Source organism: Cyclopterus lumpus, chromosome 12 (genome assembly GCF_009769545.1).
Source record: "Cyclopterus lumpus isolate fCycLum1 chromosome 12, fCycLum1.pri, whole genome shotgun sequence".
NCBI lineage: Eukaryota > Metazoa > Chordata > Actinopteri > Perciformes > Cyclopteridae > Cyclopterus > Cyclopterus lumpus.
Genome location: NC_046977.1, coordinates 17,615,052 through 17,642,192, shown reverse-complemented (window position 1 = coordinate 17,642,192; position 27,141 = coordinate 17,615,052). Strand labels below are relative to the sequence as shown.

Sequence of the window (27,141 nt, the reverse complement as noted above, 5' to 3'; positions counted from 1 at the left end):
ACAGGGTAAAGTTCTGTCTTACAGACTGTAGCAGCTTGGACTATAGTTTTAATTTAAATTAAATGAAAAGTTGATTATTATTATTGTTATTACAGTGATGTTATCTATTTCTGTGTGTTTTTTCTTGTACCTTTACTGACACAAACGTGTCTCGACCGACATGCCACCAAAGAGCGGGACCTTGAACGCAGCACGGTGGATAAACACTGTTGTGCTCTCCAGCACCGGAGCGCTGGAGCTTTAAGCAAAGCTGAGTGACTGTGCATGAGGACAGCTAGCAGCTGCCACTGTCAGTCACACACACACACACACGCACACACACACACACACACACACACACACACACACACACACACACACACACACACACTGAGCGGGTCCCCAGCACACAGCTCACGTCTGTCCCCGTCTGCAGTGAAGGAACACAACAAGTGAACCGACCAGAAGCGTCTCCCCCTCCGCTCGCTCCGTGCCCGGTAGAGGGTCTCTCTCTGGAGCCAGGATGACGGTCCTGGAGACCGGTGCAGTCTTTCTCCTGGTTGTGGTCGCCTCGGCTCACGGGATGCAGGGAGGTGAGTGAGGGTTTCCATTTGCTTTCAAGGGGGTCTTCTTCGGCATAAGTTGTCTGGCTGTGTCCTTTCCTTGATCCGCAGAGGCGGATAGAAGCTGTAAATAAGGACTCACAAAAAGAATAATAACAAGAGAAGGAAATGATGAACACGTGTGCACATCTAAAAGGCAACAGTGGATGTGGACACAATATCCTAGAGATCATTCTGCCACCTTTTAGTTTAACTTTATTCATGTATGTGTTCCTAAAGTGGACGCAGGTGTTCTCCACATCGTGAGATCACCAGTTCCTGCCACCACATCCTGCACGCGGGGAGAAGGGAGGAGGTGTTTATAGGCCCGCACCGCGTCAATGTGACTAAACTATATCCTGCCGACACGACCGTGACGGGTCCTCTGAGCGGGCCGTTGTCAATGTGTTCAGGAAGCGATTGGCCTCCACCTCCACCGCGATGACCGCAGGGCCAAGATACCCAGAACTAGGCCGCACACTGTTTTAATACACTCCAGTGGCTCTCATCTATGTTTGCCGTATAAATGTAAAACAGTTTTTTAAAATAAAAATACAAATAAAAAAGGACATCTCATAAGGCTGATTAAGAATGTTGAGCAGTGGTCCTCGGGAACCGGGGGAACGGTCACCATGTCAGAATGCTGGCGCAGCTTGCATGTTTTCTATGGAGTTCATGCTACAGATTATTGGCCTCGAAGAAAACAGGTGGTTTAGATGCTGCCACATTGCAGGCCAGAGGGGCAGATATTGTAGCCGGCTTGGGTTGCCATGCATGGACCGGGCCTTTTTGGCAGACGTCCCGTTGTGCCAAAGGAATGAGAAAAATAAAATATAACATGTTGCCGGCTACCAAAAGACACTTTATAGCTGATGTTTTCCAAATCAGAAAAAAAGAATATATATTAATATATATATATATATATATATATATATATATATATATATATATATATTATATTGTCAGCTACCCCTTTCATCAAAATCCCTGAAGGCGAAGGCTGTGTTGTTTCCTAAAGATTGTGTGTCCTTATATCTTGTTTATCTCGCAATACACAAAAGTTACAGAGAGAAACTTACTTTAAAAAAAAAAAAAAGGTCTATTAATGTGCTGCTGGTTATAGAAGGAGAACATGTGTTTAATTATTCCAGAGTTGTTCGATACTGTATCCATATTTTTGAGGGACTATTCCTTTTTAATGATTTGTTTGAATCAATGTTTATTTAAGTTGAATGGCTTGATTGAGCCAAGTCGTCAAAGCTGCGGCTGCAAATGCATATTTAGCAACAAGTGTTGTGAATTGTTATCGCTGCATTGTTATTGCTGTCATTACACGCTCCTCGCTGTGGGCATGGGTGAGTTGTGCGAAACTGAGATGGATGACACAAAAAGGTTGCTGGCTTTCATTAGCTCTGTTCTATTTAATAAAAAATGAGCCGGAGCAAAAAAACACAGTGTGATGTTGATCACTAGTATTGATGTGTCCTCGAGCAGAACAACATCTGTCTCTTAGGCCACCTCAACGAGATGGCATAAAAGAAAAAGTGGTAATTATCCACAGAATGCTTTTGGTCAGGGAGGATCTAAAATATGTAAAGTCTGTGTGTGAGCCGAAAACCACAACAAACAAGAAGATGAGTCCCCTGCAGACATCTGATCCCCCGACAACACTATTTATCTGTTTGTCTCTTGTTTTAATCACAACGACAGAATCAAGAAAAAGAAACATGTGTCTGGTCTGCGTGATAGAATCTGGGGGGTGTTTCCGATTTGATTAAAGTATGGAAAACACCTAGAGGATAAACTGCGAATCAAAGCAAACACCCAGGGATGTTACAAGTTACAGGCCTCTGTTTCTGGGAAACAAAGGGTCGACAGGGAGCTAACGAACACGGGAGGAAATAAAATAAAAGGCAGAGAAAGATGCAATTTAAGGTCCAGGGAGAAAGATGTATTCAGTGGACATTGCAGAGAGAGGCACCAACAATGGAAACATGAATAGCATGTGATGCAAAATTGACAGAGCGATTAGATAAGTATTGAAAATGGCTAACAATCGCTTGTTAGCGATAATATCTGAGGGATTTTACTTTGATTTTAGGACCTACACATACATGAAAATGACAATATAAAAAAAATGGTGTTATATTATGTTGCCATGATGGACACACACAAACAGTAAACATACTGGAAAGTAAGGGGGGGGCATAATGAGGGGCACTTGAGGGGCACAGTGTGTAGGATTTGGTGACATTTAGCGGTGTGTTTGCAGATCGCAAGCAGATGTGCAAGTGTCTTAAAGCTTGTATTCTGTCTACTGACCACCAGGGGGCGACTCCTCTAGTTGTATAGAAGTCTATGAGAAAATGATACTATTTCTCTCTTGATTTATTCTCTCAGTAAACATTGTAAACATGAGTTTATGGTCTCAATTTGTAGTTCGAATTTACTAAATGACAGTCCATTTAGAGTCAAATAGACCATAAAACAAAGTAGGCTTCAAAACATCAAAACATTTTCCTGATCCGATGTGAGGTCCTGGGACAGGGATGTCGTATGTGTACAGATTGTAAAGCCCTCTGAGGCACATTTGTAATTTGTGATATTGGACTATACAAAATAAACTGAATTGAAAATTGAATTAAAAATTGAATTAAATACAGTCTCACCTAAAAACGCCAAGGGCCATTTGAGCCACTGTTAGGTTTGTCAACTCTGGTCTGCAGTAGAAAGGAAGACCCGCTCCCAAATGGAGATATGACGATTTAGGTGATGAAAACATCATATTATCTATATTATCTCATATTCCGTTTCTGCTAATAGATGCTACACACTGGCCCTGTTCATAAAGCAGGCGCAATTGAGATATTTGCCCTCATTGTAACTTAACTCCTAGTATTTAAAACCCTGTTGTAACATCATGCCAGAGTTCCAGTATGATTTACAGTAGCTTTCTTCACACGTTCATGAGCCAAACCGCAGCAGAGACCTGAGGTTGGGGGTGTGGCTGTGGGCTGGCGTTTCCGGTTAATGCGAAATTGTTGTTTCACAAGAAACAAAAAAACACCCCAAAAAACACACACACAATATCCCTTAAACACTAATCCATTCCTTTATTCTCCTCTCTTTATCTTCTCCATTCCCTTTCTCCTCCTCTGATCTCACCGCTCTCCTGTTTTCTTCCTCTTCCTCTCCTCAGTTCATACACAGTTCAAGGCGAGCCCAATGTCTCTGATCTGAATCCACACATAAACATGTGCTTCCACTATCTCCCTCCATCCCTTTCCCCTTTGAATCAACCCTCTTCTCCGATTACCTTCAACTCTCTTTTGGGGGAATTAATATCGATCGCATCTGTACCACAGGTGTTTCTAATGGCTTGTATACCAGAACTGGTCATTTACCCGCTCTCCGTTGAACAAAGACCATCTGTGGAAACGAGATAGCGGCGAGCAGAGAGTGCACCGGGGTCGGAGCCCATCCAGACAAAAGCTGTAACAAACCCCTGATCTGATCCCGTTAGTCATATCCGGACGGCGAGTGACGAAAACAGATGACTCCAACTAGAACCCGGGAATGCCAAGAATGTCAAATAGATGAGTTAAAAGTATGCAGCTGTGTTTCAGCTCAACGGCACACATTCAGCCAAATGCGATGGCCGTGTGATATATAGCGGACAGGAAATCACAACATTCCACTGTCGAATCCCCTTCTCCAACTACGTGTTTTCTTCCCGTGTTCCCCACGTAGCACCTCGCATCATCACCTTACTGGAGACATTGGATGTGCTGCTGGATCACAACGCCACATTCATCTGTGAGGTGGAGTCCCGCCCCCGCGCCGACATCAGTTGGACCAAGAATAACAACCTCATCTCGTGAGTTTGACCTCCTTCAACTACGGCATTCAGCTAGTCTACTCTCACAGGGGCATTATGGACTATACCACGCTAATGGGAAACAATGTCAAATGGTAATCTGGGAAAATGGTTTGTCTTTATTCTATATTTTATATTTGGTGCCAAATGCTGTGTCCCACTCAGGTATGTCACATGATACTTCCATAAAGAAACATCAAATGGTAGTACTATGATACTGTGTTTTCTGCTGTGGAAGTTTGAGTTACTTCAGATGGCGCTCCTCGTCTCCTTAGCCACACTGGCTACGACCGCCATCTGCTCCCTAACATGTCCATATTAGCTCGACATTTAGCCATCCCAAGGCTATAGTTATGGTAAAGTTATGAATGTAAATAGGTATGGCCTAACCTAACATATGCAAAATGTAGCCCAAAGGACATTACCATCCCCAGTTGGTTCACCCAGCTGTCGTCGGGTCCTCAGCTCATCCTCAACCATCACTACTGAAAATCAGCCACACTAACATTAGTAACATTATAGCCATTAGAAGAATAACAAATACCTGGTATACATGTACATATCATTAGCTTCTGCCTATCATAAGGCTACAGTTGAATGCTAAAAAGTCATGTTCTTTTTCTGTCAATCATGTCAACGTTGTTGGCAAACTCTGGCAAAGAAATTATAAAATATCTTTAACACGAGGAGCTAGTTGCAAGGCTAACATGCTCCATAAGATTAGCTGCTAATTTTGACTTTCACGATGCTCATATAAGTATAAAGTCTAAATAGTGTCAGGTGCAAATATTGGTCGTCACAGACGTCACATATGCACTGATTGTTCCGTGTAAGGTTCATATTCACCGTTTGTCGAACAAACATATTTCTAAAACCCATGCAGACTTTAAAAGTATATTTCTTAAACTCAGACAATTTAAAAGTATGGTAAAAGTATATTTCTAAAGCCCATGCAGACAATTTAAAAGTATGGTCAAAGTGTATATCAGAAGCTCAAACAATTGAAAATAATGGTAAAAGTATAATTCTAAAGCAAGACAATTTTATAGTATGGTAAAAGTCCATTGGTCTCTCCCGCTCCCACTCGTCTTTTCTTCACGCCGTCCTCTCTGCCCCACCAGGTACTATGACCCCCGCTACATTACCAGGGAGCAGGGACAGATGCTCAGCATCCCTCGCGTGAGGGAGACGGACAATGGAGAGTACTGCTGCCTCGCCAGCAACGGCATCGGAGAGGCAGCCAAGAGCTGCGGGGCTCTGCAGCTCAAGATGAGTATGTCCGCTGGCTTCCTCGCTTGTTGTCGGGTCGACACGATCCAGGTTTCCTGACATTAATTTGAAGATTCTAAACAACTGATATCTTGTCTTGTCCGTCCCCGTTTTTCACGCCAGAGCCACAGATCAAACGCCATCCTACCAACCTGACCCTTCTGGTAGAATCCAAAGCAGTGCTGCCCTGCGTTACCCTCGGCAACCCCAAACCGGATGTCACCTGGCTCAAAGATGACGAGCTCATCAAGGTGACGGGACGTTTTTCACAGCCCCGTGAGACGGTTCATGGATTGAGCAAATGTAATGGTATAGAAATGTTCTTTAAAACAAAGTAACACAAATGTGTCTCTTCTATGCCAGATCAGTGACCGTGTTACTATTCTTGACTACGGGGCATTGAAGATCCACCACATTCAGAAGGAGGATGCAGGACAGTATCGCTGTGTGGCCAGGAATAGCTTTGGACTGGCCTTTTCAAAGCCTGTCACCATAGAGGTCCAGGGTATGTATTTAAACGCAGGTTCACTTTCTCTTCTAGGTACAGTATGTACTTTTAGAAAAGAAAAGAAACGTGGAATATAATTGATTTGCTGCAATATATGCCGCGTGTCTGCGTGTGTTCAGCTCCAGCACGAATCCTGCGGGTTCCCAAGGAGAAGCGGGTAGCGTACGGCAGCCAGGTTTCCCTGGAGTGCAACGCCACGGGGAATCCCATCCCCACCATCACCTGGCTGGAAAACGGCAACACGGTGAGTGTCCGTGCTCCGTGTGCGTTTTGTTGAAAGCAAGTGTTTGGTGGGTTTGACCAATAATCTGAGCGGTCCTTTAACTGATGCTGATATATTTTTTTGTTTATGTTTAAACAACAAAAAAGCCCCCACAAAAAAGCTCTCCACTGAATCCAAACTTCACGTTCAAGGACTATGGTGTCCATGAGGAATGCTTCGAGTTCTGCATTTTGGCCTTCGGAATCTTTTTCCCAGCATCATCATGTTTTTGTTGTTTTTCTGCAACCAGAAGTGACACTCAAGCTAAATCCAACAGAACGCTGAAAAATACTTTTTTTACGCCGACCTAAAAGGTGACAAATAACTTCCATTTGTAACTAAAAACACATACAGTGAAAGGGTTAAAGCTGTAAGACAACTCCCGGACCGGTAAACGGTGTGGTAGCGACCTGTCAATCACATGGTTGCCTTGACCCAAAGCAAACCCTGCTTTATGGTCTAAGGGGGGGGCAGGGGGGTGCGCAGCTGCACTTCCCGTTCAAGGACTACGGTGTCCCATTAGTTTTGGTCTACAGAAGCGACACGTGGTCTAAACTGACATGATGGTCTTCTCTTTTATAGACTGCCGGGTGTTGTAGCGCTCTGCAGGACAACGGTGGTGTTATCAACATGTCCATGTGGCTTGACAGATAAAACCATTGTGAGAAACACAGAAGCAAATGACTTTATAATAACCGGCTCATGTGAGCAAGGGGCGACCGGGGGGGTGGGGGGGACACAAGGAACACTAATCCACACCAACATACCGGACTCGCTGTTTCTCGCCGTCTCCCTGGATGCCTCTCTCTCTCTCTCTCTCTCTCTCTCTCTCTTTCTCTTGTTCACGCACTCAACGCATGATTTAGCCGCGGGATCAGCGACATAAGCGGCGGAGGAATTCTCATTAGAGCGCCAGAGGATTAAAGAGATTCAGCCAGTGATGCACAGTGTCATCGGCTTTGATCGGGGTGCCTTTTTTACCCCAAGGCCTGAAGGTGTTGGATGGTTCGTATCAACTGCTGACTTTGCCATGTAAGGTGTCTCACTGGGATGTACAGCGGGTACAGGGGGCACGGTGTATGCTGTGGTCCTACAAAGAAAGATAACTGGAGGAGATTTTAAATAAAAGGGGGCCTGCTGAGGAATGTTCGAAACAAGCAACATGACTGAAACAGTCTTTTGAGACCCGGCGAGACAATTGTTGTGCTAAAGTCTAATAATCGAGTGACTTTGTTCTAACACGCGAGTCATTGCGTTTGTTCGGTTCTTATCCAATAGGGGAGAGCGGGGTCTGTCGGGGTTATTCACTGAGCTCATACTCATACGGACCTTCTGGCTAGTCCTCAAATCTCATACACAGTATTAATATCGACAGTATATAAGTACATTTTGTGGATATTTTGTTACTGTGGTTTCATTCAACCACGCTGTTTATAGTTATGCACACATAAAAGAAAACTACAAAAAAGCTTATTTTCTGGCCCATCAGTTGATACTCTGTTAGCTGTCTGGATTTCTTTCTTGGGAGCCAGCAAATGGATCCAAAGTGTGTCCGCTCTACCCGGGACGGTTGGGGGACAGTGGACTGTGAAACGTTCCAACGTTCCAACGAGACAGAAGTTTTTCTTATTGAGTAAGAGCCACTGGGAAGTGAGTGAAAGTTTACTCCAATGGCAGCCAGTCAGTAACTATTTCTGAGTTGGGCCCTTAGAACAACCTCATAAATTGTTGGCAGAGACCCGTTTCTGTTCAGAATAGATGTCCGTTAGTGTTCCAGTACTGCGAGTGATGGAAGGTTACTTGCTGTGGAACTTAAGTTCCACATTTTGACCTTTGGAGTCTTTAGAAGTGACAAGAGAAGGTACAACCAAAGAAATTTGTTAGGTGACCAAAAAAGGTTACAACTAACTTCCATTTCTACTTAAAACAGGGTTTAAGTTGTAAGACGAAAACATGGATGTCTCACATGTCTCACATGTGGTAGAGACCTGTCAATCACAAGGTAGTCCCGCCCTGCTTTATGGTCTATTTGACTATAAAAGGATGAACAACATAATGTATTTTAGAAGACTTGAAACTAGAGATTTAAATATTAATCGAAAAACTTTTTTAAATGTTTTAATCATGGACATTAAATTACATATTTGACTACCTTAAGAATAACTGGAAGTTTTTGTTTTTTCAACCGGGCAGCAGACTTGTACCATGCGTGCCAATGCGGGCAGACAAACACCACATAATGTCTGGGTTTTTAATGGTCTTGGGTGCTAGCTACAATGTGATTACAGGCCCATTATGCTTGTAAATAGTGTGCGTGTGTGTGTGTGTGTGTGTGTGTAATGATTAAAATGAGTGTGTGTACTGCTTTTCTGGCAGCTTGTTCGGGTCATTAATTTCAGCGAGGCTGGATCGAGCTCGTCCCAAAAAGCAGGCGGGTGTCAGACACAACTTCCAATATAGACATGTCGCACCCACACACACACACACACACACACACACACACACACACACACACACACACACACACGCACACACGCACACACGCACAGAGATCATTTGAATATATGTGGGAGTTGTGTGTCAATACAGAAACATAAAAAACCACGAAGGCATTTCATCTAATGCCATCTGCCCAGTGTGAATACGAGGGAACGATAACAAGCAGTTACATCAATGCCAGACACATAACTCCCTGCATGCGCTTCATTTGATCTACTCAACGCCCATGAGACTGTGCATGATCACATTGCACATTATTTCATCTTCATTTATTTCATGGTGGACGTTTCAGAGGACCAATTTTTCCTATTCTCATAATATGTTCACAATTACATTTCTGCTTTAACGCCCTCATCTGGTAAAGAGTGGGACTACATGGACGGCCTGCTTGTTCCCGTCAGATGAAGCTCAGCTCTGTTGCCTCTGTGATCTGAATGTAACCACACGCATAATCATCCTGGGACTTACATTTTCATGACATTCGTGGGCCTTTGTTTTGTTTCTCACCCGGTCGTCTTGTCACATTCTGCCACTTCGAATACAAGTTCCAACAGTAAATAGTAAGGTTGGAAAGTCTGCTCTCAGATATGCTGCCCGACTTCCTGCTGAGCACCGAACGACAACCAGCTGGTGAACATCGTGGAGCATCGAGCAGCGAGAAGTTTCCCCTGAGTGTGAATATTAGAAACACAGCAAACACCTCTCTTAGAATAGGTAATAACGCTTTCCTCATACGTGTGCCACAACTTTACAAAATATAATGCAGCATGTCAATATTAAAAAAAGTAAATTTTTTAATTATTGAACATACTTTAAAGCTGCTAGTTACTTAACCACGACATCAACGCTGTCCTCGGGAGTTTGGTTAACAAAAAATAATAACAAAATAATGAATCCAATTCAAAGTGTAGGCCTACATGTGATGCAAAATTAACACACTAAACCTTTTTTGCAGGAAGGAGTGTTTTTGCTGTCAGCTTGCATGTAGCTCATGTAAGTAAAAACGCAGGTTATGTCTGTGGACCTGGTCGTGGTCCACGGGGAGTCTTCCTCAGGCAGAGAGGAAGATGACGACGCTGTCGCTGACTGAGGGCACTGAGCAATATGAATATAGTGGAATTTACAAGCAAGCTACTCCGAGATGTTTTTGAACTACTCGTTGAATGCCATGCAGGTCCCTCCTCCACGACGCTCCTTGTGGAGGCAATATATCCACCATGTAACTTCTGAAGTGCAGTTTGACCTCGCACGAATGACAACATGTCGGCTGTCATTCATTACATTACATTGCTTTTATCCAAAGCGACTTACAATAAGTGCATTAAACCATGAGTCCAAACTCAGAACAACAAGAATCAAGCAAGTACAATTTCTTCAATAAAGTTAAACTACAAAGTGCTATCAGTAAGAGCCATTTAAGTGCTACTAGAGTGCTACTACAGCACTACCTTCCCTATTCAAGGTATAGTCAAAAAAGATGTGTTTTTAGTTTGTGACGGAAGGTGTGGAGACTTTCTGCTGTCCTGATGTCAATGGGGAGCTCGTTCCACCAATGAGGAGCCAGCACAGCAAACAGTCGTGACTTTGTTGAGTGTTTAGCTCGTAGTGATTCATCTAATTGTATTGCTTTTTGTTGTGGTTTTATTCCCTAGATTTCGGGTGCGTCCGTGGACGAGACTTTGACGGGCGAGGTGATCCTGTCCGTTCTTAAAGTGGCGGTGAACAAGCCGGCCCTGTACACGTGTCTGGCCTCCAACAGACACAGCAACGGAGCCAACACCGTCAAGGCAACGGCCAGAGTCACCGTCGCAGGTCGGGGCCCTCTTCCTTTCCTCCACTTCAACGCTGATTCAAAAACATATCGTGGAACAACAGCGGCCTCTCACATCCGCGCGTGTGTGTGTGTGTGTGTGTGTAAGGGAGGTTGTTGCTGCTTTGTCTTAAGCTATGTTAGCTGCCATCGATATATTGTGTCAGCTGTTGTCCCCCCCCCATTCTCCCCAACTCCACCATTTGGTTGCTATCTCAGCCACACTCACCCACACATCCTGCATGATGACCACGGTCACCTAAAAACACACACATCCCTTCCTCCCCCGACCACACACACTGTCCCTCCACCCGGTGAGGGAAGCACCATGGCAGGTTTTCTCCTCCTGCCGGGGTTGACGTTTGTCTTTTTTCCTCCTCTCTTCTCCCCTCTCCTCCTGCTCGCGTTTCTTCAACCGGCCTTTTCTGGATATTGCCACTTCCCCATAGAGTGGAGGTAAGCTAAATAGTCCTCATTTATATCCTGGCAACATGTTGTTCTCCTTTCCTCACTGCATGGCGACGTGTATAAGGCATAGTAGATTTGGGGATTTGATCTGGTCAATATAGCAATCTTTTTTCCGCAAGTTTTTTTTTCCTCTGTCAAAATGACACAGCACATTGCCTTTTTACTGGATTCTATACGGGCACTACAGCCGCCTGTGTTTGAAGAAGTGCTTCAGGGCCTGCTGAAGACAATCGGCATTGTAGCTGCAACGCTCAGCAGGAGCCGGTCTGTCTGTCAGTCACCCTTACGCCGTGAGCTGAATTTAAACTTTGCTAAACCACACCAGTATGTAACGAGAGAGAGAGAGAGAGACTGATTTTCTGAGATAAGAATGAAGAAAGAATTGCAGGTCACAGACAAACAAAAGGATCAGGCTTGATGGTTAGATCTTCAAACTCATGACCACGTCTCCACCGTATATTGGCAGGATGCAGAAGACTCAGAGAGAGTCATAGAGAGAGAAAGAAGACATGGTGGGGTTCACAAGTCAGCTTTAAGTTCCCCCCCCCCCGACATCTGGAGTTTGTGAACGTCCGGAGCGAAGGCAGGGAGGTCGCAGATGTTTGAGGGGAGACAACCCCCTCCAGTATGGACACGTGGCTCATGTCCATACTGGAGGACGGACCGAATTGTGGAGAGACGGATAGAGAAGGACACGGAGAGACAGACAGGAGGGTTTATGTCTGCCTGATCTCCAAGAGGCAGACTGACAGGATGTAAGTCCATGGGAGCCCTCTACAACCCTTTTCTGTGAGCAACATCTGGATGATTTTAAAGAAAGTATTCCAGATGTTGACCATGCCTCCCCCCCCCCCCCACACAAAAGAAATAAATCTCTTCATTCATTTTGTGCACAAACTGGAAAAAATATTAGAAATAAGCAGTTTGAGTTTGTTTAAGTCCAAGTCGCGCTCCCTTGACCCCACTAACACAATTTCAACACTTTACAGACACTTTGCTACTGCCCCCCCCTCCCCCATCCCCTCAGACTTCCCTCCGATATCCTCCCCCATCCCCTTTAGACCATTTCACAAAAAGAGAGTAAGGGACAAAGCACAAAAAACACATGAACAGGAGAAGATTATGTGGAAGTAAAATGCAATCAAAAATAATACATTCATTCGTTAATCAATGAGGAAAAAATGTGCACACGCCTCCTCACAAACTCACTGCCAACACAGGAAAAGACTGATTGCTCTGGGGACCTAGAGTCCCCCCCCCCCTCAGGCAACATTATGACAGATGGGAACTTCTGTAAGTGTCCTTTGCACACACACTTCTACATTTCCAGTAGTGTAGCAAGCTACCTTGAAAACTCCAGTCTAACTCTTTGTAACTTTGTAAAATAAGAACTAACTTAGTAACTGGTCGAGATACTAATGCTGTTCACCATTCCTCCCGTCCTCTGCAAGGGATGCTGGGGGTTTAGATAATGGATGGACAAACTCACACTAATCACACTAATATCCTCTTCCCCGCAGACTCTACAAGGGCGTCGCCGGCTACTGCAGTGCGTATCGCGGTGACGTGTGCCGCGCCGTCCTGCGGGACGACCTGCTGGTGTTCTTTAACTCCTCCGTCCCGGACCCCGAGGACATGCAGGAGTACCTGGTCCAGAGCTGGTGGACGGAGCTGGAGGGCCTCAGCGCGCTGTGCAGCCCCGCGGCGCTCGCGCTGCTCTGCCACTCCTCCTTCCCCGACTGCAACCCGTCAGGGTTGGGGCCGGCGCCCAAACCCGTCTGCAGGTAGCATCTCAGTGTCTGTTTTTCCCATGAATAAGTGGGGTTACCGAGTGAATGCAGTAAAATTCCTTTTTTTTTCCCTCTCTCAACTAAACAGAGAGCACTGCCTGGCCGTGAAGGAGCTGTACTGCCACAAGGAGTGGTTGGTGCTGGAGGGCAGCAGCTCGGTCCAGCCCGGCTTCTTCAGCTCGGTCCCCGGATCCCACGGCCCCAGTTCCCTGCTGCCCAGCTGTCAGGCCCTGCCCAGTCTTCTGGCAGACCCTGACGCTTGCACACACGTCCCTTTTGTAGGTAAGACCGGCCTGACTAAGACAGCTTTGTGTGGGTGCTTTTCCCAAAAAAAGAAGAAGAAGAAGCACATGATCCAGAATGTAAAGAATTTCCTGGACTCTTCTGAGGAAGCAAGTTGGAGAAAGAGTTATAAATAAGATTTTTGGAATTTACATTTTTTTTAAATTTATTGATTTGCTCGATAATAATAATAATTGGGAAACAGCTCAAACGCAGCAATCTTGCATGAGAGCCGAAAAAGAAATGGAGCGTGAAGTTACTTTGGCCAAAATACAGCCCGGCCTAGAAAGCTGCGGGTCGCTGATACTGATGAGGTCATCGAAAAGGTCAGACTCAGCCGAGCCAAAACACACAGCTACGGGCTTGTGTGTGCGCGGCGAATGCTTTAAAGGCGTAATCGCCTGTGTGTTTGCTCTGTAATATAATATAGTTGACCCTCGGTGCTGCACGGATTCTTTGACAGCTGTGCTTCCTTTCAAAATTAATTTTCTTTTTGCCTTTTCAGACATCAAGAAAGATCAAATCACGAGTAAGTTGAGAAGTGTTTAAAGTGGAAAACAAACGTCAATCAAATCCATCCGCTCATTAAACGGTGTTGAAGCTCAGTGCGTTCTGTTTGGTCTCCACAGCGACATGCTTCAGTGACCGGGGCCGTTTTTACCAAGGCAGCGCCAATGTGACGAGGTCCGGGGTGCCGTGTCAGTCATGGAGCCAACAGGTGTGTGTACACACATTACACACACGCACCCAAATAAGGGTTTATACGTTCCACACAACGTGTGGAACGTATAAACCCTTATTTCGACTAAAACACACAGCGCAGATATAAAAGACAGAGTATGAGAGGATGATTTAGGGCGGGGCTTACCGTGATTGACAGGCCGCTGCCGATACTAGAGCCGTAAAGAGGGAGTTTCTACGTCACTCCTCTGCAATGCCACTTCTTACAGTCGATGGTAATCCACCTGATCACGAACGAGGAAGCATAAAGACCTCAAAACCTGAAGGGAAGGAAGATGGATGGGTTTCACAGAATAAAGATGGAAGGTGCGGGGAATCGGTGAGCAGAGTATATAACAGTTGTAGCCACGGACGGCGTCACTAACAGACAGATCATGTGTTTGAGTCTAAGACTCAAAGTGTGACTGATCAGTTTAAAATCGAACATTCCTGATATCCAGAAACAGAAAAACACACACACACACACACACACACACACACACACACACACACACACACACACACACACACACACTCCCTGTGGCCCGAAAGCCTCTTTATGTTTTTATGGCTTTGCTCTGTGAGAGAATCTGTGAGGGTGAGCTGTTACTACTCTCCTGTGCAGTGTGTGTGTGTCTGTGTGTGTGTGTGTGTGTGTGTGTGCCAGGTCAGCAGAGAGAGGGGAGGAGCTCATCATGTCACATCCTGCCTCTGGAAGCAATTAGCTTTCACACGCATATGCTGCACACACACACTCTCTTACATGTTACGCTGGTTCACAGACACGAACACATGCACACACACACACACACACACCAACACACACACACACACACACACATGCAAACACACACACACACACACACAGACATATAGGTGAAACTGAAAAGGAATATTAGCGTATTTCTCTCTTTTTTTTCTGCACACAATTTGGGCTTCACTTCCATAAATCTATATAACTAGATATATATAGATATATATTGAGAGAGAAAATGTTTCCTTGATTTAAAATGTCTCACAAGTCAGAAAAGATAGACAAATCATTGAGCTGACATTAGTTGAATTTGTGGCGAACTACAGATGTGCGAGTGGCAGATGTCATATCAGTGTGTGCAGCCAATCGAGGACCCATTATTGCAAATATGACCACAATTTTAGAATTGTAGATCTGCCAGCGGTTGTTATTGTGAACGACATACCTGGAGAACGTCTGATAAGCATCGCGGCGGCAACGAAGGGCAACGTGTCTCTGTCACTTAGAGCTAATGGGATGGCCTCGAGGGGGGGCTTTGCTGTGGTTTTTAATAACTATGCGCCACTTTGGAAATGTCAGACACATTAACTACATTTTATGTGACGTTTTCAACGTATGAAAACGGAAGAAAAACTCTTTCATATACAGAAATCCCTGTAGTAAAAACTCAGCGATTGAGATCCAGCAAACGGCATGACAACCCATGGCAACAACGCATGTGTCACAGCACGCTTTCCAGGATGGGAGATTCTCAGGCTTCAACAAAGCTCAAAGAATCCACCCGGCAACAACAATGAATCAGTCTGAACACGTTTTAATGGACAGGTTCTGGCTGCTTGTGGAAGATAGGTGTGTATCATTGTTCACTGTCATGCACATGTCCAACACCATGGCTCCTTTATCCCCGGTACACATGAGACACACAACAAACCATTTGAACTATTTCATCTGCAAACCTGTTTGCTGTGATTGAGAGTGGGCCTATATTCACTTTATATTGATATAATATAATATAATATATTGTGTACATATTTGCACGTAATATTTTGGGATCTGGGTGCCAAAAAAGTCACTTGAAGTCAGGGTTGAACTTTTTCTGAGAAGATGACATCAGGTAGTGAGAAGATTTCAAACGTGGTGCTTCCAGGAACAGACTGGCATTCTGGGATGAGACGTGCTGGCCACACAAACATTAAGCGGTTGTCTGTGAAGCATAGTGGGATGGTTTTGATGATCGTGCTTATGTTCCTGGCCAGTATCAACACTTTAATTTAGCTGTAAGTGTAATGACAGCATGATTGGGATAGTCTCGTCTGGCAGAACAGTTCTCCCAGAGGGACGCTGGAAGCAGATTGCTCCAAAAAGGCAGATGTGTGTGAACCCATGATGTTGACGAAATGTACACAGAAACTAAAGGGACAACTTCAAACTTTTGATTTAAAAAACTCTCTTTCTCTAACATGAATCATCTCTGATCTCTGATCTCTGACCTCTGACAGTTGGAGCTATAGTGTAGTTTTCACCGGCCTACCCGGTCCATCAAAGGAAGAGCCAGCTGTTCCTAATACGAATGCGCAGCATCAGTGTCGGTTTTCTTTCTAAACGCTAGATCATTCAGCGGTGGCTCGGTCCAAAGTCATCATTTACCTTCCACGCATCACAGAGCAGATGTTTTGAAGCAAATATCTTTTATTGTGGAAATAAAATACTCTTCACCTATGGATTCTGTAGGAAATGAGTCAACCACTCTTATGTTCCACAGGTCACATGTTGCCCTCCGTAGTAAAATCACACACTCAACACGTGAATGCTGTAGTGTGTACGGGTAGTGACCTATTTTGTGCTGAGTCATGGAGAAATACTGCAGCAAAACTTTGACTCAGTCAGACTGCTGAGAACCCCACCAGCAATGAACTAAAAAAGGGTGGAATTAATCATCCGTTTAATATTACACCTACAACAACATGATACTTACAAGGTCATTTATCTTTACAGTACATTTTATTTACAGTACATTAATTAGGTTGTCTTTTTATTTTTTTTAATAATTCTTTGTTATTTAATACTATCTGGTGACAATAGCTCTGTTTCAGTTCTATGAGCCTTCGGATGTTTTAAAGCCAGGTTTGGAAATGTTGAGAGACTAGCATGAGTAATCTAGATTTTTTTTTAATTATGTAACAGAAAAACACAGCACAACTCTTTTGCAATGAAAGTCGCCGCTCGAGTTTAAAAAGTTGCTAAATCTAGCGAGGAAGTCGGCAACACTGATATCCCTTGTCAGTGTTTGTATGTAGTGTTGACAGTGCCCTGGTCCCTTCAGCTATCTTGTCACTTGAACTTGTTGTTTTCAACAATCCCGGCACTAATAGTCAACCCAATAAGCAGTTTGCTTTATACATTCAGCAACAGCGGCATGTGTGGAAACCAGCCGTTTCAGTTCATAACTTCATATCTCTTGGGATAGGTTGGACCATTGATCTTTTGATGACTAAGACTCATGACACATGAAGACACCAGATGTTCAGTATTTGAGTTGGCACTCTAAGGTTACAACCATGCAACCCCATAATGTCTCTCACTCTAGTACATGTTACACCCTCTGCAGTTATTAAACTCTAACCTTACTGTAGACCCTAAACAGGGTCTTGAACAATGTATTACATTATTTGAAAGGCCATCTTAGTCTTTGAAGAAGAGTCAGAAATAGTAAATTAGCCTGGAACAGCTCTTGATCATTACAGGAAAAGAAATTAGCTGAACCCTCAAGACAAGTATGTTCTAACTCAGGCCAGCTTTTCCCTCTACAGGACTCAATGGTAATACTGTCCTTTGATTCTAAGGATCCATTCAACCACTCAAAAGTGTCCACTTCATGAGCGTAGCCGAACAATCAGTTTGTCCCTTCGGGAACACGTGGAAACCCCCGGTGTATTAAAATCACATTTTTTCCCCACTTGGATGTACAGGATACTGAGACCGGATCATTTTGTCACATGGTCCAGTAGCAGGCAGGTGGGGTGCGATGGTGAAGACGTCGGCCATCATGCAGGTGCTGCAGTCCATGGCAGCTGCCCGTCTGGTGGTGCCGCTGGGGCTGCTGCACATGCAACGCCTGCATGGATGGTTTGCCAGCCTCCGCTTGGATGCCAAGAAGATCAAACGGCATGTGGTTATCATTTCCCCCTGGGTGGAAAACGATTGACACTACTGGGGGTCCCCACAACAGCTGTTGAAAGGAATGACACTGGACCGAGTGACATGACACGCCACAGTGTTCACAGATGCTTTGCTGACGGAGAGAGCGGCTGGAGGTATGTGGCCTCAGGCAGCAGGGACCTCAGTTTGAGCGGCGGACTATTACCAAACAAGATTGTAGACCCAGTGCGGGAAAGTGAACATGGATGGGTTGCCAACTGCTGCAACTCCCACTCTCCACTATGGTTCTCCCTGGAGGATAAACCCCTGGGACTGGATGTATTTCTGCCATGGCCAAGAAAGCTGCTTTACACCTTTCTGCCTCACCACCTCGTCCCTCTCCTGTTGCAGTCGCTTTGTCGTGGTCAACAAAGCTCTTCTGCTCATTGATTTTCTCCACTGTACCATTCTGTAGGTTCCCCACCGGCACCGCCTGTCTGTCGACGTGATTCCAGAGTTGAAGAACTCCGACAACTCCTGTAGGAACCCGGGGGGAATCAGCGATAAGCCCTGGTGTTACACCTTAAATGCCAACATCCGCTGGGAGTACTGCGCTGTGCCCCAGTGTGGGGAGACGAGAATAGAACCAGGTACTTTCTCACCAGAAAACTCACCAGTCAAAGAGAATGTATAGGATTCTATTTCACCAGTTACCAGCCCACCAACGATTGAATCAATGCTGATCGTTTTGTCATTTACATTAAAAACAAGGTTTCATAAGCACATTCACAGCCTACCACCTTGACTTTAACCGTATCTGTTTCTTTAGTGATGAAGCCAGAGTCGCCAGGCCCTCGTCAGACCACTCGTCTGCCTCCCATGGCCACAGCATCGTCTCCGGCCTACTCCATGTCCGTCATCGTCATCATCCTGACTGCGTTTGCAGCTGCAGTCTTCCTTATCATCTGCATCCTCGCCTGCCACAGACGGAAGAAGCAGTGGAGAAACCGGAAGAGGTGAGAAAAAGACAAACGGTTCTCTATTTATCCGCGTGTCCACCCTTTCTGTCCCTCACTCCCTCTTTCCCTCCGCAGAGAGATGGAGACCCCGACAATGAGCGCTCTTCCGTCGGAGCTCCTGCTGGATCGACTCCACCCCAACCCCATGTACCAGCGGGTTCCCCTGCTGCTGAACTCAAAGCTGCTGGCCCTCGAGTATCCCCGGAATAATATCCAATATGTCAGGGATATCGGAGAAGGGGCCTTTGGACGGGTTTTTCAAGCAAGGTGAGAAGGGGGGGGGGGGGCTGTATCGATCCAATTGGGCAATACAAGGAGTGAAGATGGAATGTTAGAAATTGATACGGACGGAGAGAAAGAGGCTGAGGAGCATTCCACCTTAAATGAGAGAGGATGTACAAAGAGGGATATTTTCATGCAGTATTACATTACTGCATGAAAAGATTACCGTGTCATCGTCATAATTGCCGTCAGTTGCTAACGAGAATGAGGATATTACTCAGGCAGAGAAAGAGAGAGAGAAAGAGGAGTTGAAGAGAGAGAGAGAGAGAGAGTACGTGGCTTAACAAGGCCACTGGTCATTCAGAGAGCTGCTGCGTCATTCACACACTCCCAAGGGGAGCTGCTACAGGTGTCACTTTCACTCCACACAAGGTTGTTCACAGCAAGACACGACTGTCTCCAACTGATCCCTGTGATCCGACCAAATTCCAGACCTGGGTCATACAGTAGTTGCATTTTCTAAAATGGAACCGGTTTAGGCAACAAGACGTGGTTTGGTACAGGATCTTCGTTTGGGTCAAATTCTGTATGTTTGTTAATTAAAATAAGTATGGAAGTTAAGTTACTAAAGGATGATCAAATAAGTCAACTGTGACTTTGTTTCATGCACCACACACACTTTGGTCTCCTGGGTGAAAGTTCTAGTTTTTGTTGAACCATCCAGCCACCACAACTGTGTCACTCTTGCTCTACTACGTCACCGGACATCTTTACACATAACCCTGCAGGTCCTGGCTCACTATTACGTTGGGTATATACAGTGCAATATGTTTAAAAATAGGGTTAGCGGTCCACATTTTCTCTTTTCCAATGAAAATGAAAATGCAGAATTCTGATCTTCTCTCTTTGATAATGCTGATAGATGGAGAACGACAGACAGTTAGCACAGTAGTTGATGGCCTTTTTTACAGTAGCACCTGCATGTAGCCATGCAGATCTGGGAGACGTCCTTCAGGCTAGCTGGTAATCTCTTAATAAAAACTGGAATGGTGCAGTATATAGACACCCCTGAGAACTTAATACACACTCTCATACACACATATTTGGATAACTATACATGCGAGGGCATTGGTGCAATGTATTCACTACTGAACAGCTGTGACTTACATTTTTACAGATGCTTAGCCTTAACCTACAAACTCAATTTAGCATCAATTCTAAAACTTAACTTAAGTATCGGATCCTTTAACACCTCATAGGAAGGAAGTGAGGACCGATCAAAACGTCTTCACATTTCAACCTCCATCCTGAAACTGAAATGTGTCTTCATGTGGACAAACACACTCGTACCTGCACGCATGACCAGAAACGTGCAACGAATGTGCCGATACAGAATATATCCTGTGCGACCATACACACAAGAGTACAGATAAACGATCACATAGGCAGCACATGCATTGGGCCACGTATGTTCATGCATACAGGAACACACACACACACACGCGCACGCGCACACACATGTAGAGACATAAATAGACTGAGGAGTAAATACCTTCCCAGACAGATGGGCTTCGATCTGTAGTTTCCCAATGCCTGTGTGATAGTGACTGAGTGTTTGCATATGTGTGTGTGTGTGTGTGTGTTTGTGTGTAAGTAACTGACATTTATGATGCACAGCTCTCATACAGTTGCTGCTTTTTAGATGACTTAAAAGACACATGGCTTCCAGAAATCTGGTGAAAGCATTTGCAACAACATCGAGCACACTATAATTCTGCACATGCTTCTGAGGAAGCCATCTCTTGCTCGCAAACAGTTCCAATCATCACGTCATCTTCTATCCTTTTTTCCAGAGCACCGGGCCTGCTGACGGTGGAGTCTTTCACGATGGTGGCCGTGAAGATGCTGAAGGAGGAAGCCTCAGCGGACATGCAGAACGACTTCCAGCGGGAGGCCGCGCTGATGGCTCAGTTTGACCACCCGAACATCGTGCGGCTCCTGGGTTAGTGTGTGTGTGCACTGCACGTTGGCCGCGTGGAAGTCCGACGGCAGAAAAAGAAAGAGGGCCGCGCTCACAGCTGGATTTCCCATCCTTGAATTGATGGTTTTGCCCGTGGAATTGCTGCTTTTGCGTTGCTTGTGCAGCAGCCCCAGCGGCACCACCAGATGGGCCCTCTTTCTGTGTTTCCGAATCTGTTTTTGCACGAAAAGTGCAAAAACAGATTCGGAAACACAGAAAGAGGAAAGGTAATGCGTGGTGGGACACGGTGAGCATGGTGCACGTTAAATCAGCCACAAACACACAGCAAGGGAGCTGCTTTACCAGAAACAAGATTAGTTTTTAGTTTCTGAGCAAAAGCACCAGAGCTTTGTTGAGAAGAAGCCATCTTTAGGAATTTTGCAATGAGAAATGACACAAGAGGGTAAAGTTAAGTACTACTGACCTGCGGAATTTTTAGGCAACAAAAACAACCTCTTACAATTAAAGTTCATGAGCTGAAAATATTTTGTTGAAGGGGGAAAAGTTGGAAGACAAAAACAGGGACAACGGACCACGTCAATCACAAGGGAGCCCCGCCCTAAAGCATACCCTGCTTTATGGTCTGTTTGTTTGTTGTTTATTTGTTTATTAACTGGATCCCCATTAGCTGACGCCTCTTTCTGGAGTCCACAGAAGGGACCAAACACAATATATACAAAACATGTATATATTGTCTCCGTTAAAATACATACAAATTTAGTAAGTAAGTAAACAAGTAACGCACTCTCAATAGTATCATCTATTTGACTGTTAATGGCCATAATTTACTACATGAACATCATGATGTATTGAAGAAGACATGAAACTAGAGATTGAGACCATAAACTTATGTTTACAATGTTTACTGAGGGAATAAATCAAGAGAGAAGTCATTTTCTCAGAGACTTCCACACAATCAGCCATGACTGTCCCAAACGACAGCACGGTGCGTCCTCTGTTTTGGAGTGGCATTTCATTTGGGACGACGCATCCGGAAAGTGACACAGCGGCGCTGAAGTCTCCGGTGCACAAGAAACCGGAGTTGATCGAATTATTTAGTTAACCTCTGATTAGCCCCCTGGACTAATAATACGCCGCAGATCGCGTGTGAAAATATATAGAGGCATCGCGCACAACATGCATGTGTCCGCGTTCGAGGCGCCGCGTGTCATCATTTTGTCGCATGTGTGTTGTTGCAGGTCGGGAGGGGCGGGGCCCTCTGTGTGTGGTCTGTTTTGAGCATGCACCTACTGACCTTCAGCTGCTGCTGCTGTTGAACGACAGTCCTGTTTGTGGACACACACACACACACACACACACACACACACACACTGCCTCACACACACACACACTGCCTCACACACACACACACACACACACTGCCCCCCCCCCCCCCAACTGTCCCACTCTGTGACCCACGGGACATGACCTCACTGAGCATGACCTCCTCTCGCCAAAGCTTCCATGTGACCATGTTGTTGTTGCAGCTCTTGTGCAGACTTGAACATTAAAGAAATGGCCAAATACAAAGTATGTGTATGCTGATGCTTGTTTGACCTCTACACAACCTCTATATGACCTCTACAGAACTTCTAATATTCAATGCTGGGAAAATCGCCGCATTCCACAGGGTCCGACCGAATCCTATTCTTCATGAAACTCGTTTCCAACCGTGTGTTGATGCTTCCACAAAAAGTTGCACAAAGCTGCACAATTCCATTTCTGCATCCTTTTAAACGCCTTTTACCTCAAGCGTTTGCCTCACATATTTGATTCTTTTGTGTAACTTTTGTGGGTTTGAACAAAGCGTGATTGACTTTGAGATAACCTCCTGCAGTCAGTGAGCTTTCAAGTTCATGTTCCACGCTGAAGCAGAAGTGCACTAAATCTATATTATGATTGTGGCCAGAACAACTCATTTCAAGGTTCCCAATAATCACGAGCTGCGTCGGGAAAGAACACGGATGGGCTCTGCGAGGCCTCAAACTAAAAATTGGCCGTGGAAAGAGAGACTGAAACTGCAGTCTGGCTCAAGAGGGATATAAAGCCCTTAAAATCTGAAGACAGACTCGGGAATGTCGGGAAGTGGTGCACATTGAAGAAAAAAAAGAGCATTTCCAGGAATGCATGAATAAACAAGTAGACAGTGTCTATTCCATAGAGGCAAAGTAAATAAGTAGTACATATGTAATTGGGTGAGTTCCAATGTGCTTCCACCACCATCACTGTGTTTTGAGGTATATTGAACACACCTTGAGGATCTGTCACTCCGAGCCATAGTCCTGGCTAAGGGAAGCTTGTATGTCCACCATATTTGCTGGAGATGAATTCCCTCATTCAACCGCTGAGGAATGATGTGTCAAAACACCTTTTCTCCCACATCAGGAACGCAAACAAGTCCGGTTGTGGAAGCCGACAAACGCCAAATACAGAAACCTAAAATGAAGTTCTTTGTACCTGAAACCACATCTGAGATTCACAAGAAGAGCAGCCACGATCCCACCACCTCGAAAACACAGTGTGTTTACATGACTGACTCATCTGGCCTCGATGCAGCCGTCTGTGTTTATGTCTCGGCGGAACATTTATTTACCTTTTGCGTTGAATGAATGCACTGTGGAAGGTGAAAAAAGTCACGCTCTTGAGATGATAAAAGTAACGTCTCCTGTCTGCTTCCCCTCCCCCAGGCGTGTGCGCGGTGGGCAAACCCATGTGCCTGATGTTCGAGTACATGGCCCACGGCGACCTCAACGAGTTCCTGCGTCGCCGGTCGCCCTCCCAGTCGGTGCGCACGCTCAGCCGCGGCAGCCTGTCCGGCCGCAGCTTCTCCTCCGAGCTGGAGGCGGGGCTTCTCTGCTGCGACGAGCAGTTGTCCATCTCCAAGCAGATCGCGGCGGGGATGGCGTACCTGTCGGAGCGCAAGTTCGTGCACCGCGACCTCGCCACCCGCAACTGCCTGGTCGGGGAGGACATGGTGGTGAAGATCGCCGACTTCGGCCTCTCCAGGAACATCTACTCGGCCGATTACTACAAGGCCAACGAGAACGACGCCATCCCCATCCGCTGGATGCCCCCGGAGTCCATCTTCTACAACCGCTACACCACCGAGTCGGACGTGTGGGCCTACGGCGTGGTGCTGTGGGAGATCTTCGCCAACGGGATGCAGCCGTACTACGGCATGGGTCACGAGGAGGTCATTTACTACGTGAGGGACGGTCACATCCTCGCCTCCCCCGAGAACTGTCCTCTGGAGCTGTACAATCTGATGAGGCTTTGCTGGAGCACACACTCAGTAGACAGGCCCAGCTTCAGCAGCATACATCGGATACTGGAGCGCATGCATCAAAGCACACTCGCCGTCGGCGCTGACGCGGAGGCGGACTGCTAACCTGGGGACATCAATGGTTGTCCGTTGACTTGTGAAGGGATCTGGTGTCCGGAAGCACGTTTTAAAAGAACCCGGGGACTTGAGCACGAGCATTCTTCCCAATACCCAACCAGTCGTTTGAGTCATTTACCTTTGCCCAGCTTTTTCTTTTCAGGAGACCCAAACTGGCAGCTTTTATCAAATGTTTTTGCATCATAAACGCCTCTCATATCTAAGGCGTTACTTCAATTCAGGGTACATTTTTTTTAAAGGAATAATCCATTACTCCTGAGTATCTACCAGCACGTTTGCGTCTCTTTAGGAACCCCCGAGCCTTAACCTTTGAAGACCCAAAGCCAGTCACCATGCGAGTATACGCATTTCAGATACAAATACACTCCAACGTCAGCCTTCGTCATGCATGTGGAATCTCTTTCTTCTTCTTCATCATTTTGAGCCGTTAAGCTGCTACTAATGGTCTGACGACACATTGGCGTCTGAAGGAGAATGTGACGTGACAGTTAAAACACATGTTGTTATTGTCGCTTCTAGCAAACTTCCAAAGTTGCACACAATCACTTTAAAATATTGCTGTCGCTATTCCATTTTTGGGGCATTACTCATTTTCTTTTTTCACGTTGTCGATCTTTGTCTTTTCTTTGTGTGTGTGTGTGTGTGTGTGTGTGTGTGTGTGTACGCTCATTTTACTTTGTTGGACATGACGAGTACATTACAGGAGAAAAAAAAAAAAAAAGGTTCATTAATTATTTCTTCCGACCAGCGTGCGTCATCATTGCCCATAAGTCTCACACAGAACACACACACACATTTTATAATTTGGCAGAAATTAATTGACTAAATTCCTTCCCGTGCATTAAAATAGATCCTCGCTCTGAAAGAGTAAATCTTTAATCGGCACTCGCAAAGACAGACATTCTCTCCTATGGATGAAAACTTTGCTCATAACAGGGTTAAATCCAATCAGTCACATTATTACACAATTTCATGATTTGTGTCTTCTTTGACAGACGTCTGTTTTTAATGTTTATCTTGTCAACCGGTAAAATGCCTTATAGATGAATGACACATTTGATCTCACTGTGGTGTGATGTTACTTTCTTTTTTTGTGCGTGTGTGTGTGTGTGTGTGTTACTTGACATAATGAGGCAGGTTTGTAACGTATGACATTTATTTGTATTGCTTGCAAATAAACATAATAACCACACATTGCATTTGAGTTTGAGTAAAACACCAGATGGCTTTTTGAAAATGTTCCATGCACAAAAAGGTGTTTGAATCATCTTACCAGAACCAGATATATGAATATATGATAGATGTATGGTAGATGGGGAGACTCACAGTGGATGTGTTATGAATAATTTTACCAGAACCAGATATATGAATATGTGATAGATGTATGGTAGATGGGAGGGATTCACAGTGGATGTGTTATGAATCATTTTACCAGAACCAGATATATGAATATATGATAGATGTATGGTAGAAGAGGGGGACTCACAGTGGATGTGTTATGAATCATTTTACCAGAACCAGATATATGAATATATGATAGATGTATGGTATATGGGGGGACTCACAGTGGACATGTTATGAATCATCTCACCAGAACCAGATATATGAATATATGATAGATGTATGGTAGATGGGGGGGGGGGACTCACAGTGGATGTGTTATGAATCATTTTACCAGAACCAGATATATGAATATATGATAGATGTATGGTAGAAGAGGGGGACTCACAGTGGACGTCTTTGGAATCATCTTACCAGAACCAGATATATGAATATATGATAGATGTATGGTAGATGGGAGGGGACTCACAGTGGATGTGTTATGAATCATTTGACCAGAACCAGATATATGAATATATGATAGATGTATGGTAGAAGAGGGGGACTCACAGTGGACGTCTTTGGAATCATCTCACCAGAACCAGATATATGAATATATGATAGATGTATGGTAGATGGGGGGACTCACAGTGGACGTCTTTGGAATCATCTCACCAGAACCAGATATATGAATATATGATAGATGTATGGTAGATGGGGGGACTCACAGTGGACGTCTTTGGAATCATCTCACCAGAACCAGATATATGAATATATGATAGATGTATGGTAGATGGGGGGACTCACAGTGGGCCACAGTGCTACTCGACATGGTGGAAATCGCTTGAGATGTCTTGAGTTCTCCAAAAGGCCGGACAGACGGGATGGTGGGCCGTCCCGACGACACCAGGCCTCTCACGCTCAGCTCAAGCCATTCGCTGCGCCTCATTGGAAGTAAACGGGAGGAGCTGCTGTGTCCGGCGTGGCTTTGTGCTAAGTGTGCGGAACAGCAGTAAGAAAAGGGAAAAAAAGACAGACATGCACCCACAGCAAATGGCACGTGCCCTGAATCCTCCTCAGTGTCTTTTGAAGGCCAACGATTTAACAAACGCTGGGATTGAGGCGTGAAAGGAGCTGAGGATTCGCTGCAGATAATGGGGAACTGACATTGATTGATTTATATTTAGAAATTCATGACTAGC

At 45.1% G+C, this 27,141-nt stretch overlaps 1 protein-coding gene across 2 annotated transcripts; it reads left to right on the top strand.

Annotated features, from left to right (window-relative positions):
• Positions 1-297: 297 nt before the first annotated feature.
• Positions 298-25,811, top strand: musk (muscle, skeletal, receptor tyrosine kinase). Of its 2 annotated transcripts, XM_034546943.1 has the most exons (17): positions 298-572; positions 4,332-4,458; positions 5,580-5,731; positions 5,851-5,978; positions 6,091-6,232; positions 6,355-6,479; positions 10,649-10,808; positions 11,256-11,262; positions 12,795-13,058; positions 13,153-13,346; positions 13,852-13,875; positions 13,976-14,064; positions 18,434-18,608; positions 18,788-18,974; positions 19,053-19,244; positions 21,053-21,201; positions 23,907-25,811. In XM_034546943.1, the coding sequence occupies exons 1-17, from the start codon at positions 503-505 to the stop codon at positions 24,605-24,607; spliced, it is 2,886 nt and encodes a 961-aa protein (XP_034402834.1). In that variant the 5' UTR covers positions 298-502; the 3' UTR covers positions 24,608-25,811. The 2 variants fall into 2 exon arrangements, with proteins under 2 accessions (XP_034402834.1, XP_034402835.1); XM_034546944.1 differs by lacking the exons at positions 298-572; positions 4,332-4,458; positions 5,580-5,731; positions 5,851-5,978; positions 6,091-6,232 and adding exons at positions 9,582-9,710; positions 9,952-9,989 and having other exon boundaries at positions 6,379-6,479.
• Positions 25,812-27,141: the final 1,330 nt, after the last annotated feature.